Source organism: Dromaius novaehollandiae, chromosome Z (genome assembly GCF_036370855.1).
Source record: "Dromaius novaehollandiae isolate bDroNov1 chromosome Z, bDroNov1.hap1, whole genome shotgun sequence".
Lineage (NCBI taxonomy): Eukaryota > Metazoa > Chordata > Aves > Casuariiformes > Dromaiidae > Dromaius > Dromaius novaehollandiae.
The window spans coordinates 46,343,640-46,360,219 of NC_088132.1; the positions used below are offsets into that span (position 1 = coordinate 46,343,640).

Below are 16,580 nucleotides of genomic sequence, written 5' to 3' on the forward strand. Positions count from 1 at the left end.
AAGCTAATGTTATTATCAAAGCATAAAAAACCCAGATCACTTTCTTTTGATCTCACTGGTCTTTTTCTTCTTTTTTAATTTCTGTATCTACAAGCTCTGTGAGGAATCCTGCCTTTCAACAATCAATTTCCAGATGCATGGCAGCAACTATTTGAATTACCTGGGTCATTTTTCTTCCTTTCCCTGTTTTGTAAATAGCAGATCTTCAGTTAGGAAATGTTAATTTTTTTTGGTTCATTACTACTATTCACATTAGCAATTCTGCCATTTAAATAAATACATTTCCTCTGTTCATCTCAGTAAGACATAGCTGGAAATACTGACATACTTAAAAGCAAAACAAGACAAAAAAACCCCATGAATTTTCAGATCATAACATTTCTTCCAAACACTTCAGAGCATAAGAGAAAGCAACTATTAATAAAGTTTTACTGCTAGAAGCACATGGGCAATGCTATGAGTTCTGGATGATTACTAAAACGATCCCACCTACATAGACAGGCAATGCTATGAAATAGCTGCCCTAAGAAATTATGCAATATGTAAGAAAAAAATACTGCTATAAGAAATTAAATGAAGTTAGCTATTCTACTTCTGACAGAAGTTACTTACATATGGTTGGTTTCTCTATTGCTAGCCTTTCAGGCAAAGCTTCAAGTGGTGTTGGCTGAATTTTTGCAGGGGTGTATGTATTTAAAGAAATTTTTCTTCCTGACAGCGGACTCATATAAGTTGGAGAAGCTGGAAGGGGGGGGGGGGGAGATATACATCACAAATATTAAAAATATGCTTGTATTAGCAAAATGCTAAAAATAGTAGTCACAGAACCACATATCTGTCTAGTACTACAGAAGCCTTAGCCATAAACCCTGCAAGTCAGTCACAGATTTTTGACCCTGTGTCAAAACTTCGAAGCATGAAAGACAAAATCGCCTTTTTACCTCAGCAAGCGACATGACAGCATCTTTGGCAGTGTGAAGCTAAGCCAAGTTTCAGTAATGGCTGCCTTGCCAGAAGACGACTGGCAACAGAATTAGTGTTACTTCTCATGGGTTGTGAAAATGCCACTGGAACTGACATGCAGTCCAATAGGTCTAAGAAACAGGTATATAACAGATTACTCTCTAGACAACTCCCAGATGTGGTAAGAAAGCAGAAGGATCTACATACAGGTGATCTCTACATAAGCAGAATTGTGAAAATTCTGCTTACCAATCCACCCCAATAGTATGACTTTGGGTTTTTCTAGTATTTTTTTTCCTCTAATGAACGGTAAATTCTTAACTGCTTTTAAAAAGACACCATCTTTCCAAATCCTAAGCAGTATAACAAAACGTTTTAAATACCTAAGAACTTTAAAATACATATGAGCTCCCCTTATTTCCTTTTCAATAACACCAGTTTTCTTAGATTATCTTCCTTCCCAGATGTAGGAGGCCTATGCTATCAAATTAGCTGCTGATTCAAATCTAAAGCATATAAACTTAGAACAGCAAAAAGAGGCAAAACCCCTAGCATTGCTATTATTTTTGTATTAGTACTAGCATGCACAAGTTTTCTCATCAAAAGTATGATTCTTTAAACATTTCCTCAAGACAACTGTTTTTCACTCACCTGACACACAAATTATAACCATTCTATTAAATGGTAAATCTAAACCAACTGAAAACAGTTTCCAGAGAAACAGCAGAAGAATCACAATGGGAAAAGCATCTTCCCACACACATGCACATGTACAGAACTCAGTTCGCATCTGATTTCAAGATCATGTAAACATGAAACATGCAGCACAACTTATTAAAAAAAGTAATTGCAAGGCACTCGACATGTGAAACACCAAGTAATATTGAAAGACACAGGAAACAGCAGCATAAGATATAAAAAGCAACACTACTCTGCTGAGGTTACTGCCAGTACAGCAGTACAGTATAAAGCTGGAAGTGCATGCTCAGTGTTAGTAAAAAGCATTCCCTATAATCCAGCTAGATTTAATGTGGACAGTACTGAGAAGTTCTTAATGTGAGGAAATAAACCTATTAATATTTCGTAAAATTTTTGGTTTATTATACCAATTAATAGGGATATTACCTCAATGGATCATGATAATGTTCATATAGCAAGAGAATACTCCAAAAATTAAAATTACAGTTAATCTCTATATTTTTTTTCTTTTTCTCTTTTAAATAAGCAATACTCTTAGTTTATTCGTTTGCTATAAGATACTGGAAAGATTAACTAGACAATATTTAACAATTAAAGATAAGCATAATTACAACTAAAAGCAGTACATGTCTCCTGTAGATTTTCACTTGATGGAGCAGCAACAGAGGCAAGAAATTCATCCACCTGCTTTAAAGACAGGGAATTGTGTAGGGTTTCCAACGGGCAAATAGAAGGCACCATGGAATACAGTTCAAAACCTGCAAAAAATAATAATAAAAAAAAAATTTCCAAACATAAGACAGGATTTAAGCTATTGCATGGGCAAGCATTAATGCATAAAACACAATACTTATCTTAAATTCAATACATGCAGACATAATACTCTTGAAATCATGACATTAATAGAACATGGAGTTGAAAAAAGGTGGGCTGATTTCCAGAACATACTAAACTCAAAGTACCATGTAACATACCATGGGATACAAGTCCCATGTAGACATGAATTGGTCTACAATCAGTAAGCTTTACTCTCAAATCAGTTCATGAAGAATAACTTTCTTTTAAGACTAAATCACTAAAAAATTCAAGAAATTGTAGTATTTCTCCTACTCATTCTCATATGAGGCAGAACACTGAATAGATAACTCATTCATGCAAGTGAAGTAGGACAGCTATGTTGTCAACAGCTAGCTGAGACAGAAGAGCTAAAAATGCTAGAACTCTCAACAAGAAAAGTTTGCAGAAGTCACCTTCTATCATCTCAAGCATTCTGTGAAAACAACTGTTGCCTTAAGTATCCACAGAAAACCACTATCAGCACTTGTGTACTTTGAGGTTACACGTTTTAATTTTGTAAGACAGATTTACACCTACCTTTAGGCATTTAAAAATCAGCACTTAAAACACTAAATGTTTCATATATTAGAGCAGGTAAGTATACGAAACCAAAATCTAAAAATTTATTCGACTCTACTTTTCTACATTAGTATTAATCATAAACCAACCATGCATATTTGTATTACTAACATATCAAAAAGCATTTAAACACATCTTAGCATAAAACTGCACTTCTGTAAACTGATGCAAGTTTGATAACTCAATGAACAGCTCTCTTCATCCAATTGCATTTCAAAAGAGGAAAATGTGTCCATTAGCGTTTTCACATACAGCTGTAACATTACAAGCTTGCAATTCAATACTGTAAATTTATAGTTGCTACATTTCTTTTAAGATATTTAAATGAAGAAACAATAGTGAATGAAATAATGTTTAGAATTTCAGTTCAAGGTACATTTTTTAGAGATAGCAATATAACTGTGAACTCTTCCCTTCCCCCAAAAAGTAAGCATCAATATTCCTCTGATATCCAGTGTTCCCCATTTGCTCCTCATTTAGTGATTTACATAGAAAAAATAGTTTCATGAAATTTCAACCCCAAAATGTCTATATTTATATTTCAATCCACCATGGTCATACTCAAATTTGAGAAAGTCACTCCAGATACACAATCAACTGAAGTGTGCTTATGTCAGCTTCACTTATACTATGAATAAAACATTGCATTTCAGGGAAACTCAGTTTTCATGTGCAAAAGAAACACCAACGCATTCTTCATTTGTATTTTTTTCTTAAAAAGACAGCAGCTAAGCTTCAGTGTCAGCACTAAAAAATGTTTGGCATACATGTTAATATCCTATATAACTATGCATGCATGCAAAGCGCAAACCCTTTCTTTGCATTACACTAAAATACACAAGATTTTATTTATTTACCCTGACATAAGTATTGCCATCAGTTGAATAAGATTTTTTTTTTTTTTTTTTAAATCTTACTCTTGCAAAGAATGCAGTGGGACAATGTCAGGTTAATTTTTTAAATACCTATTAATATTTCAGTGCAATGTTATAGAAAACCAGAAAGAAAATTCAAAACAGACCAACCCCTTAAAAAGAAAGAAAGAAAAAAAGCATTTTCCTTTTAGGAATTCCCTGTCTCCAGGCTTGGGTTCAGATTTGGGAACTCTGCTCTCAGATAGCCATACCCCAGCATGATGTTATAAAACTTTTGCATCTAAGGGATATGACTACAACAGATACCCTGAAAATCTACCTAATGTGTTTTATTTGAATATTTTATGATAAATTATGGAAGTAATTAATGAATTTGATAAATATATTTGAATATGTAATGGCAAAGCAGCCCGACAGTATCCATTTAATAAAGCAATGTCCTGCAAACTAACAGCCCTGGAGTTTGGGCTGTATTTACTCGTAAGGCACAGTCCCCTTCAAAATGCAAGACAATGAAAGGGTTCACGCAGCGCTTCAGAAAGCCACCCTGCTGCCTTCCGTTTAAAAGCTACCGAGCGGGACCACGGGAGCCTCTCAGAGGAAACGCACTGCACCTGAAGAGGTGTGGGTGTTCTGCACAGAGGCCCAGAAATAAGGTACAGCACTGTCAGAAGATGCTTGTTTCACCATGTTCCTTGAACTAAAGATGAGGGGGAGGGGGAAGTCTGTGAAATGAGTTAGAAGGTGCGATAACAACAGAAAAGTAAGAGGAAGAGAGTGGAAGGGACAAAGAGAATCAAAATGACAGTCCAGAGGACAGACAAAATGATACCTATATGCTGGTATGTTAGTAAGGAACTCGTAGAAACCTGTCAGATATTTAGGTTTCATAGGAGCTCATACAGCATGCATTATCTCGTGAGAGATGTGTGGTAAAACTTCTGTATTAAATGAATCAGAACAATCAATGCATTCGGTAAAAGCAATTTAGATGGATCTATTTTTAAAGAATGCAGTCACAGAAGATAGTGCTAAACGGAACAAAGTAATCCAACTATTAAATATCCATATTCAAATGCAGTTCTTACTTTCTGACTTTGTAATGTTTTGGAAATATTATCTGATTAGATTCTAAAGATAAAAAATAGGTTCCCACATTTCCTATTGGAAATAGGACACTGGAGTTGGCCTTTTTAGATCAAATAGAAGCTCACTGCTATTCTTTCAGCCTTATTATACCACTTTTCCTTCAAGAAACACTGCGGTGCAACTCGCTATGGATTCCAAATGAATACAGTAAAGTACCAGTTTGCTTCACGGCAACACAAAGCAAGCACTCACTTTTCTTAAACCTCATTCCTAAACAAGTGCCTTTCAAATCGAACATGACAATGCTGATAATTTCCACTGCAGTTTCAATATCATCATCATCACTGTACTGGGCCAGCAGTCGTGCACTCTAAAACTGAAATTAAGGAATCTGGAAAAGCTATATTAAGGTCTGGTGAATGCTGAAGACCGAGTCTGGTCTCCATGAACAGCATATGTTTGGGGACTATTTAATCACGTAGAAAGTTAAGCGCAAAATATTTTGCTGAGGAAGAGAAAGATATACCTCTGTCCTGTGTGTTAAAACAGACTTTACTTTTTTTTTAAATGCTAGACTGATAACAAGTTAACTCTCACCCTTGAAGCTCAAGAGGTCTATGTAAGCGAGAGGCAACACTCTCACTGTGATTTTTTAGTGCAATATTTAAGTAATTTGCACACCTGATGAACAGAGAAGTATGATCAGGTAAATTTTTTGTTCATTGATAGATATTGCAATTTAGCAGGAAAGGAACCAAAGCTTTTTTTTTTTTTTTTTTTTTTTTTTTAATTTAGTGTCACTTCAAGAAGATGGTCATGAAATCCATTTGTCAACTCCATTATTTACTTTGGAATGAGGAGGGAAATAGCTCAGCAGAAGGAAGACAAAGAAGAAGCAGCAGCAGCTATTAAGAAGTGTATGCCCAATAAAGATCAGATATAATTCTGTTTTTGTCTTGTACCATACAGTCTGATCACATGAGAAATTGGGGAGAATAATTTATTAGAGATCATAATTAACAGTAGCATTTCAATTTTTCAAAGATTTTTCTGATGAATGAATTTTGACGTCATATTTATACTAATGAATGGTAAAGAAGAGATTTAAGATATCTAATGATCACAAATATATTTGCAGTTGTGCTTGAAGTTAGGAACGACAGATGGTTGGATGATAGTGTACACCCCATATTTGAAATAAAAATAAAAGGGATGAAGCAAGGAACCTTTTGTTTTTGTTTTTTTAAAATAAAAGCAAAACGTACCATTGGTTGGGTGTCGAGCAAATGAGATAGAAAACCTTTTAACAGCAGAACCGCGTGTGGTGTCTGAGAAAGAGAAAAACAGGTACCTGAAATTCGTAACAGCTACCAAAAGGGGGACATTTTAAAAAAGGAGAGGAAGAGGAAAGAAAAAAAAAAAAGAGATGAGAAGGTGTTAGAACTGAGTGGCATGCAGAGGGGACCAGGGAAAAGGGCTAAAATCTAAATAGATGTTAAAAGAAGAAAATTTGGGCAGTTGGTAACTACAAGATGTGTAATGAAGTGTATGAAAACAAGCAGAATGAGCTGGTGATTCTGGCATACGAGGTTATATCATGTTAGAGTTGAACATTGAGTAGTGAATTTCAGGGGAAAACAGCATGAATACTGCTTCGCCTCAATGTTATAAAGGTAAGCTATCACATATATACATTCTGAAATCCATTGAAAGAGTTTCTGCTCTACCCCAGATTATACAAAACTGAAAACCTCCTGCTCTTCTGTAAGCCAAACCCCACCAGAAAAGGAGTCAGGAATCCTAAAATTTTCACCATCAGTATTTTTAAGTTATTAGTTTATCATTTCTCTCATTCCTTGTATATGCTCTAAGCAATTTATTTCAAGATGAGTAAGAAATGATAAAAGCAGAAGTTTAAAATGAGAAAAAGAATTTCAAAACTAAAATTTTAGCATATTGAAAAAATGCACTTGCTGAAATCTCTTGGCATGTATTACAAGTCTGCGAGCTAGTGTTCAATTCAAGACAGTAACAAGAATTAACTATGCTATTAAGTTAAACATAAGCAAGCTACGGGCCATAAAGAAGCAACAGAAACTCATACAATTAATACTAAGGCAAAGGATTCTAGGATTCCATGAAAATCAGTAACCTAGGATTTATCTTTAGAAGTTTAACGTGGCACATGGGTTTGTGCGTGCATGTGCGAGAGTGTGCACATACCATCTATGAAGCCAGAAGAAGTCAGCTTTTTACGATGAGTACGAGCATAATCCTGTAGGTTAGGTGCACTTGAAGAACCCCCGAGCACTGAGGTGCTAAACAGGCCCGCACAGTGAGACCCTGATGGGAGTTAGAGAAAATACATACAACAACCAGGTGTTCGTCCATTCACATTGGGGATGCATGCAGCATGCAAGCACAGGGCTCTTACCACACAAAAGGCAGCTTTTGGCAGTGCCTTGGACAGGTTCACAATATGCTTGTAATGTCAAAGTGGTACTTGTAGGCTGAAACTATCATAATTTATTGTGCTTCTACTCATGAAACAGCACTCTCTGCTACATGGGCAGAGAGGACTGACTTTAACAAAGTGACTTCATATCCTGTTTTCAAGTTTGGTAAAGAAAAGTTACCAGTTAGCGTCAATGTAAACATAACCAAAACAACAAAACAAAAACAAGATGATGATGTAAAAGTTGTGGGTTTTAAAACTTGCAGTCCTGAAACAAATAAAAACTGGAAAATACTGCTCATTGCTTTCATCCAAATCAACCTTTGAGATGACAGGCTGCAATGAAGTACTCATGCATTTCCACAGATTAATATGGAAACATTTTCCTTTTAGCCTCCATGAAATGTTAACCAAATCAGAAATACTCTATCACTATTTCAACTACCTTCATTGCCAATGGTAGACACTGAAAAAACCTAAAATTTTCAGCAAGTTCAGCTCAACTTCCTTCCTAGAGAAAAGACTTCTGTACGTTTCCATGCAATTGAGAGTACTTTTGTTACCACTCGTACAGTCCTGCCACTAGGAGTTTTAACATATCACTGAAAGCCATACGCAGAAATCTATTTTTTATAAACACCATATATGAAATTTACATACACCAGTGAGTAAAATGGAAAAAAATGCTTTAATTTTTTTCCTTTAATCTTCACTACCACTTGAAAGGAGAAATGATTCACTAGAAACTTATCTTTTGTATTTCAGATAAGTAGCACCAGATTTTTAAAGACCAACTATTCGGAGATATTTCCTTTCATTACTTTTGAAGACCCAATGAGGGAAACATTACTAGCACATGTGACCAATCACAGCCAAAATAAATTGGTGCCTGGTCTGTGGCAAAAGCACCAAAAGTAGTATCTTGACCTCCACACACAAATATATCAACTTCCACAAGCCATATTGTGTCACACTGACAAAAGAAAAGTTGTTTAACTTTAGCAAGCACACATTAAAAAATGACTTCAGTAAACAAGAGCACCTGATGAATGCATTTTACTAAGGAAAAAAATATAGTAGGGAGAAAAGTATCACAGAAAGATTAGATAAAAATACAGATCTTTACAAGGAAAGGAAAAGCTACTAATAGCCTAATATATACAGCTTATGCATTTTCTACACTGCATTTTTCCCATGAAAAGACATTTTACATTTACAGAAAAAAGATACAGTATTAATTTACAGTAGTCCAAAATTTCATATTTTTGCATATTGGTCAAATGAATGCCTGTTTCAAAGAAATGACAGAAGAACATCACTTGTATTAAAAGAGTTTGAAACAACTCATTGAATTATAGCAAAATTAATTCTAACACTGAAAGAAAGAAATTGATTTTAGGAAAGGGACTGTGTGCAAAAGCCCTGATACACCCAAGAAACTTGAAGTTTGTTCGTTTTTTTTCCCCAGCATTGGTACCACACCTTCAATTCCATCAACTGCCCACAGTAGGAAACATTAATTATCTTCAATAAAAGTGCTTTAATGGTTTCCACAGTAGGCCTTTTCAATCCAAAAGATTCTGCAAAAACCAACAGCTCAGTCATAAACTAAATAATCTTAAAGATCTATGTTATGCTAAAAATAATCCTGTGTACCTGTTTTGGGCAGTAAAGAGTCAGTAATGTTAACAGTCTCAAACAATTTGCTCTTTTCAATTATAATTTATATAAAAACTTTTGCTGCAAAAAAAAACTGTCCAGTTCAAAAGGCTGTACTGTTTCAGACAATCAGCAGATATTATTGATTACAAATACTACCTGGTCCTGTTCAATGTAAAAGCTTTTTTCCCCCCCCCCCCCTTAAAAAAAAAAAAAGTACAACTGTACAGAACAATGGGCAGAGGAAAAGCTAACGTGAAACAAAACATCAATTATATGCACATACCTAGACCGCTCTGCTTTTGTTCCAAAATAGTTCTTGGTGTTCGTAAGTTACTATTGCTTTCTGATAGGACCTGGATATAAAAAACAGAAAAATAAGGAAAAGTAGAACAGCAGCATGAAACATCTATTTAATTTGATACAGCAGCCTGTTTCAGACAGACAAGTGTTAATAAGCTGTATGATAAGTGTTAGTAAAAATGTGTAAAGGAAATATGAAAGATCATGCAATATCCCCTTCTGAAGGGAGTCCATTTCACATATGAGTTCCTTGCAATGAAGTGGTGCAAAGCAAGCATTCAGAATGAAAAAGGACACAGACCAAGACATATATGAGAACAGACATTTGAGACAGATTTTATTTTATTTTACCAAATGCACTCTCCTAAACTGCGCCTGTATTGAAAAAAGGAGGGGAGGGAAGGAAAGACAGACAAACTATTGAGGACACCATACAATCACTGATCCATGCACGGGCTCAATCAGTGTAATCTTCAGATGCTCACAGCCTTTACCGATATATACTTTTCCTACATAAATAGTTTTAAGTTTTCCACAATAAAAAGAAATTACAAAAATTTTTATAAAGAAAAAGGGTACGGTTAACAGAACACCATCCATTGCCACATACGTAAACAATATCTTGAAATATTAAACAGTCTTTAGATCTTCATTGATGCTTCAGAAATATTTGTGTCTTTTTTCCTGCTTCTTCCCCAACATTTAGAAAAATCTTCAAAATATTGTACAATTCAATGGATGATGTACTGTGCTGGGAGTTTCAGATACCTCCAGATATAGAAGGCAAGAATTATTAGTGCTAGAGTTTGTTCCCTGCAGTAGTTAATACCAGGCCACTGAAAATATGATATATGCAAAACAAGTTGAGTAGCAATATGAAGTTCCAAATAAATTATTTTAAATGGTATTGTTTGCCATTATAGAAGTTTTTCAATTTACCTACCACCAAATTAAGCAATGCCATTTTCAAAGTCTTAAAGGACAACTAAGCCAAAGCAGAAATCTGTTTCATTAGGCAGTAGACTATGTCTTTTCTGCTGTGTTAACATTTGCATTTCCTATAGAGGAACCAATTCTTCAGGGAGATGTACAACACATTCAGTGGAAAAACAGGCACTTGCTCTTTTTTTTCCCCCCAAACATTCTCGGGAAGTAATTTTAAGAAGTGGAAGAATTTGCTTCAAATGTAATCCATAACAAGGGATTAGATGTCCTTAAAGACAGTTGGTTGTTGCTCGGAATGCATAATAATGTTGAATGAAGTAAAGTTTAAAAACCTGTTGCCATGAGCCAAAAATACTGGATGTGAAAGCCAATGATTTAGGGGAGACAGGGGAAGAAGTGATTTGTTCCCCTGATCTGCGTCTTCGACGCCCAGTACCCACACCACTGGTGTAATGCAGCCAGGTACCAATACACTCTGGGCTAGACACACTCAGGGGGCTCTCTTCCTGGAAGTGAGAAAGGGGGCAAAAAACAGCAAAGCATGCAAAGTTAGATTCAACAGAGCCAAATGAACAGAAAAGAAAAAAACCCAGTCTGCTTGCACCCTTTTATATACTGCTTTTAAAACTATTAAACAGTGACTAGGGAAGAGTAATGTTACAAAATTACCAGTTCTGCTCATAATCAATTATATCTTTAAATACAACGGTTTCATCAAATTCTGGTGGACTAATTACTTAGTAATGGCACGAAGCAAAAATAACTGTGGTCAATAATTGGTTCAAAACTTTAAAAAATTCCCCTACAAGTTGGAAACAACATCTATTATTCTTGACATACTGTTTAATAGTTTCCCCCTCTAAGTACATTAACCTTTTCCTATTTACTATTTAATAGTTTTCATTTCTAGTCTGTAACCTTATCTAAAATTTTCTAATGATTTTTAGAATTGCCTTGGAGATTTTACAGCCGACTGTCTGGTAGTGGCACCATGGGTCTTCCAACTTAAATTATATATATTTTTAATTTACTGATGCTGGACAGCTATAACACTTCAAGGGACAGTGTCAGGCTAAGATTCCTCCATGCCCTACATCACTATGTATTACTATAATGACTAGTAACAAACATTTTTAGTAATACAGAATTTGATTTTCAATGCTGATGAGCCTTACTTTCTCATTTTACTGTTAGAACTCTGTTTGTTTGTTTTCATGACTCAATGCAGAATTGCAATGCTTCTTCTGTAGATTCTGCTGGACTATAACCCAGATTAAAAGTTACATCTAATATTACCTGACAGTGTCCCTTTAATTAACGGACATAAGTGAAAAGAGAATTGTCTATGGGGGGGGAGAAAAAAAAAATCAAGGCAGTTGCAGTTTAAGTTGCAGTAACATTTTAAAAAACACCTGAAAATACCATTTGGGATAAATATTCCAAATACTGGTTTTGCAGATTTCAGTTTGCCAGATGAGATTTCCAATTTTACATTTTCAAAAAAAATTTCATAGTGAATGATTTCTTTAAGTAGGCTATTTCCTTCCCAGAAAAAAACGCTGAATGCTGCAACACATTCTATCTGAACATGCATTAGCAACACAGTCAAAATTTAGCAATTTATGTCATTAATATCTTTTGAAAGTAACTTGTAAATAATTTACAAGAATGAAAATGGTTAAAAGTTGAAAATACTATTAAGTTGTGTGTGTGTGAACTCATAATGAGGAGGGGAGTTTGCATGATCATAGTGAAAGCAGCTTTTAAAAATCCAAAGTACTGATGTTGTAAGCATTTGTTTATGATAAACTTGTAAATAGAAAATGTAAGACATTCACATTTATTACCTTTGTTAATTTATGGAAGTCATGTGAAGTTATAAAGATATACTTGTAGAAGAAAACCATGCATCTTTTTCTCTCCACTCTACTAATAACCAAGTTACTTGCAAATCTTACTTCCATAATACTCGCATAGTGTACAAACAGCCCATTCCCAAAACAAACACAAAAGGAAAAGCATTTGGTGCAGGTCCTAAGTTCTGATGGTTTTAAGCAACAGAAAATGAGGTAACATGAAGCTGTTAGTCTACTTCTAGCATTAAAGTCACAGAAGTGTCACTATGCACCAATTGAAGCTTTGCCACTCAACCACACAAGTGGTACCATGACACTGCTGTGCATCCTCCACTGCTGTGACATTAAAGCCTTATCTGTGAAGCACACCTAGATGTCATGGCCTTCGAAACTGGAGACTAGACTGTTTGGGTTATCTAGAGACTTCCTGAAACGCAAAACCCACCCACTTCAAAAAATACTGCCAGTTTGTTCTCTTACCTTCAAATGCTGGACTACTGGAGCCACTTTCACCCCATGTGAAAGCAAAGACAGCTGAAAACATTTCTCTCACCTCCTGCACCTCCCCTACCACCCCAAACCCTCCTCCCCTCTCAGCATAATCACCCTCAAGGTTTGCTTTATTCCCAATAGCAGCTGTCTTGTAAAGATGAATACAAAAGCAATGTGCGTTAGTTTGAAGGAGATGTGGGCTTAGACTGAAAAGGCCTTCATTTTCAAATAGCGGTTTTTCTAATACGGTTTTAAAAGCGGGGAGGGGGGAAGGAAAGAAGTATTTTAGGGCAAAATAATCACTCATTTAAAAAAAAATTCACTGAGACAGATCACTGCCATGGAAGATTTCCCGTAGAATTAAAGCAATCCTTTTATGATGCATAACATCATTCTGTTTTTGTGTAACCAAAAGCAGAATTGCCTTTTTTTGTTAAAAGCAAGCAGAAAGTTAATTTCTGTAAAAGACGTGCTCTGGAACAGAAACACTTACTTCAACAGAACCAATCTTCCTGGATCTTGGAAGAGGTGACTTTCTGTGTATGTGAATTGGGTCTGATACCATTGGCTTGAACATCACTACTGACCGGTCTGTTTCATCCCTTTTAGAAGCATGTGCCTCCTCATCACTATCATTTCTATGGGAGGTTTTCTTTGAGCCTTCATTCTACAAGAAATAGATAAATCCTTTTCAATTTAGCTACACACTTTGCACCATGTAGACAGAAGTGGTCATTAAGTAGATTTTTTGGGCAAACCAAAAGCAAGTTGATTTTAAAAACACATTAAAAATACAGATTAATCATATATTATTTAATGACTAGTCATAAAAATATATATTGCTTGGGACTTTTATACATCTATGAGTATTTGCTCCTGACTAGCCACTACATATGACAATGAGGTCCTAATGAACCATACTGCTCAACCTCCATATCTTACTCCAGTTTTCTGTTGACACAGTAATACAAGTCTGGCACCAGAAACCAATCGCAGAATTCTCACCAAGCTTTACTTTCATTTATTTCTTAGAAAGCAGGTAACTGTATGGATCTACACATACAACTCTGAAAATATCAATCCGTCCTCATCTATCTGTATTATCAAACATTCCAAACTACCCCATTTTCTTAAATATTTCTTGCATTTGCCATAACATCATTGACATGGCAATACCTGCTGACACCACTTTTATTACAAGTACTTTGCATTTCTAGCAATACAGTTGGGCAAAGCCAAAAAAGGCCCAAATTATGTGTCCATTTCCCCAGCGTCTATCCAAAACAGACCAGTATGTTGGGATTACCTTTATTTTCTTAGATATTTTTCTACAAAAAAAAAAAACAAAACAAAAACCAAAGACCACATTTTTATTTTTCATCTAACAATCTTTCAGTATTCATTTTAGGCATATCCATATCTAGAAACATCAATTTTTGTTTTAAAGACAGACACAATTACCACCTCTCGGGAGGCAGGTCTGTATCCATATCCAGCTGGTAAATTTTTATCTTCCTCACAGCCTTTCGCTCCTGGACTAAAGTGCAGCTCTACATGAAAACGTTCCTCTGAAGAAAGTTCCTAAAGAAAAGGATAAATACGTTTACACTTTAATACACAGCTTAGAACTACTCATTTCTGAAAATATTTACCAATTTTAAATACCTTGTTTGGATCCTCATAAAGCATGATAACAATCTGTGTCATGTAATTGAGTTCATTGACAACATTCAGATAATCCATAGCTCGCTTCCATTGGTCATCTTTTGATTCCTTATGGGGGGAGAGGAGGGGAGAGAAAAAAATCCTTTGTGAGCCACATTTAAATCTCGAAAATTAGAAGTCAGCGATTTGCTTTAAAAGGACTGATAATCTCTGTGTCTCTCCCGCCATTTACATGGATTTTATTTTCATAGCAGAAGTATAAAGCTCTTCCCAAGTAATGAAAAAGAAATACACACCCTCATGAACAACTAGAAAAAGATAAAAATGACTGTAAAACACTCAAATGAATAAAAGGTGGAGATCCGAACTTTTCATATTTAATTCATTTTATTTTTCATGTTCTTTTGGTAGTGATAGCATATGTAGACTTGTAGAGAAAAGAAACATTCTAAATTCTCCTGATAGGAATCTTTGATTTTGCTATAAACCAGTTTCAAGCAGTGTTTGCTCGAAAAGTGATAAATATGTATACACACACACACACACACACACACACACACACACACACACACACACGTATCTTTCTTTCCACCCCCAAATTTAGGCTTAACAAGGCAGAGGACAAAAACGAACAACTGGAACTATTAAGCTGTGTTTCTAGATATTTCTCTACTAGTCAAATGGACAGAGTAAATGGAGCCTTTAGAATATAGAGAGGGGAGAAAAAAACCCCTACCATACATTCCCAAGCCATTTAAAATGAACATTCACCTTTTTCATGCTCTAGAAGTGGTCCAGTAATTATGAAACACACTGCATTTATAAATCCATCTTATAAAAAACTTAAAAGTGTATCAGCCTAAAACTAAAGGGTTATCTGCTATACCATCCTGTCACACTGAAGTCTGGGACTAACAGTGCTTTTTGGCTCAATGAGTTTAGTTATCTGCTACCAGAAGCAAGTATATCAATACAACTATTTCAAAAATTAATAAATTAATCAAGCTCTAAGAAGCAGCTATATAGGCTCTAAGGTGCTACATTTATCCTCTCTATGCAGCTCAGTGCCGTCACATGTGAATTTGGGGAGCTTGTCTTTTTTTTATCCTTGGTTTCAAGGCCAAAAAGATGAAGAAAAATGGGCCACCTTCAAGTGCTCTACAACAATATGGGTAAGCAAGACAATCCACTGAGCAGTGCAAAAGTTGCACTGTAGAGTATTCTTGAAGCCAGGTAGCAAGGTCTTGACCATATGCCAATGGACAAAAGTTATAGGCCAATCCAAAAGTGAATTCAAGAGAAATTTGATCTATAACTCAAAAGGGGGGGGGGAAAATCAGAATTAATTACAGGTGAGAATTTAAAACAAAAGACTGGGTTATCTGCCCTTTCCAAATCCCTTGAGACAATGACATATACAGCTGAACAGGCCAAAGGAACTCGGCATTACTTTAAAAGGTATACTCAAGCCACTGTTTTCCACAGATAAGCATCCTAACCATTTGAAATATGTCCATCATACATAACTAGAAATCAAATGTTTCAAGAAGTGTGACAATTTTCAGAGCCACCTAAGAAAATTAACTGATATAATTTTAGTGGGATCTGGTCATTTAGGTTCCTCTCAAAATACCAGAGTTTTAACAGAAGAAAAAGTCTTCAACTTACATCGCATAAGGCACCATAACGAAGGGTGGATAACAAGGAATGAACATGACTCTCGCTGGTGAAATATAGCCGTGTACGAACATGACGTTCGGGGGACATAACACCCCTGGAGTAGCTTAAAAGTCAAAAAAGTCTTATTAGACCATAATGAGATGTGACCCCACTTTAAAAATAGCTGTTAACGAATAAACTATACTTTTTAAATGACTGTGAGCTGGTAAGACATTTCAAATATGAAAGCTATGCAATACCTCCAGTAAATCTTACAGAAGTTAATGTAACTATATAAAAAAAAGTAAAAGACTTACAGAGGGTGAAGCTTATTTACAGTATCATCATCTTGAGTTCTCTGAAGGTCAGAACGGATTTTTCTAACTAGAGGAGTGCAGTAACCTTTGGCAATCTCCAGTTTCTCAGCCTTGGAAATACCATATTCCTGTATAAGAAGAAACTGACTTTTAAAAATCAAGTTAAAGATAAAACAACTTTGCATTC

The 16,580-nt window shown here is 35.4% G+C and overlaps 1 protein-coding gene across 14 annotated transcripts in view; it reads right to left on the minus strand.

Annotated features, from left to right (window-relative positions):
• The window catches only part of LOC135323506 (inositol hexakisphosphate and diphosphoinositol-pentakisphosphate kinase 2), a 52,838-nt gene that overhangs the window by 2,815 nt on the left and 33,443 nt on the right, over positions 1–16,580 (minus strand). For 5 of the 14 annotated variants that reach the window (XM_064502054.1, XM_064502053.1, XM_064502051.1 and 2 more), the window contains 11 exons: positions 16,394–16,521; positions 16,086–16,200; positions 14,418–14,525; positions 14,217–14,333; positions 13,246–13,419; positions 10,737–10,910; positions 9,443–9,512; positions 7,266–7,385; positions 6,308–6,370; positions 2,274–2,420; positions 613–741 (listed from right to left, as the gene is read on the minus strand). In XM_064502054.1, coding sequence (XP_064358124.1) covers positions 613–741; positions 2,274–2,420; positions 6,308–6,370; positions 7,266–7,385; positions 9,443–9,512; positions 10,737–10,910; positions 13,246–13,419; positions 14,217–14,333; positions 14,418–14,525; positions 16,086–16,200; positions 16,394–16,521 — 1,345 coding nt within the window. Of the gene's footprint in view, positions 1–612; positions 742–2,273; positions 2,421–6,307; positions 6,371–7,265; positions 7,386–7,648; positions 9,078–9,442; positions 9,513–10,736; positions 10,911–13,245; positions 13,420–14,216; positions 14,334–14,417; positions 14,526–16,085; positions 16,201–16,393; positions 16,522–16,580 lie in introns of those variants that run through there. The other 9 variants (XM_064502056.1, XM_064502059.1, XM_064502058.1 and 6 more) reach the window with 9 other exon arrangements.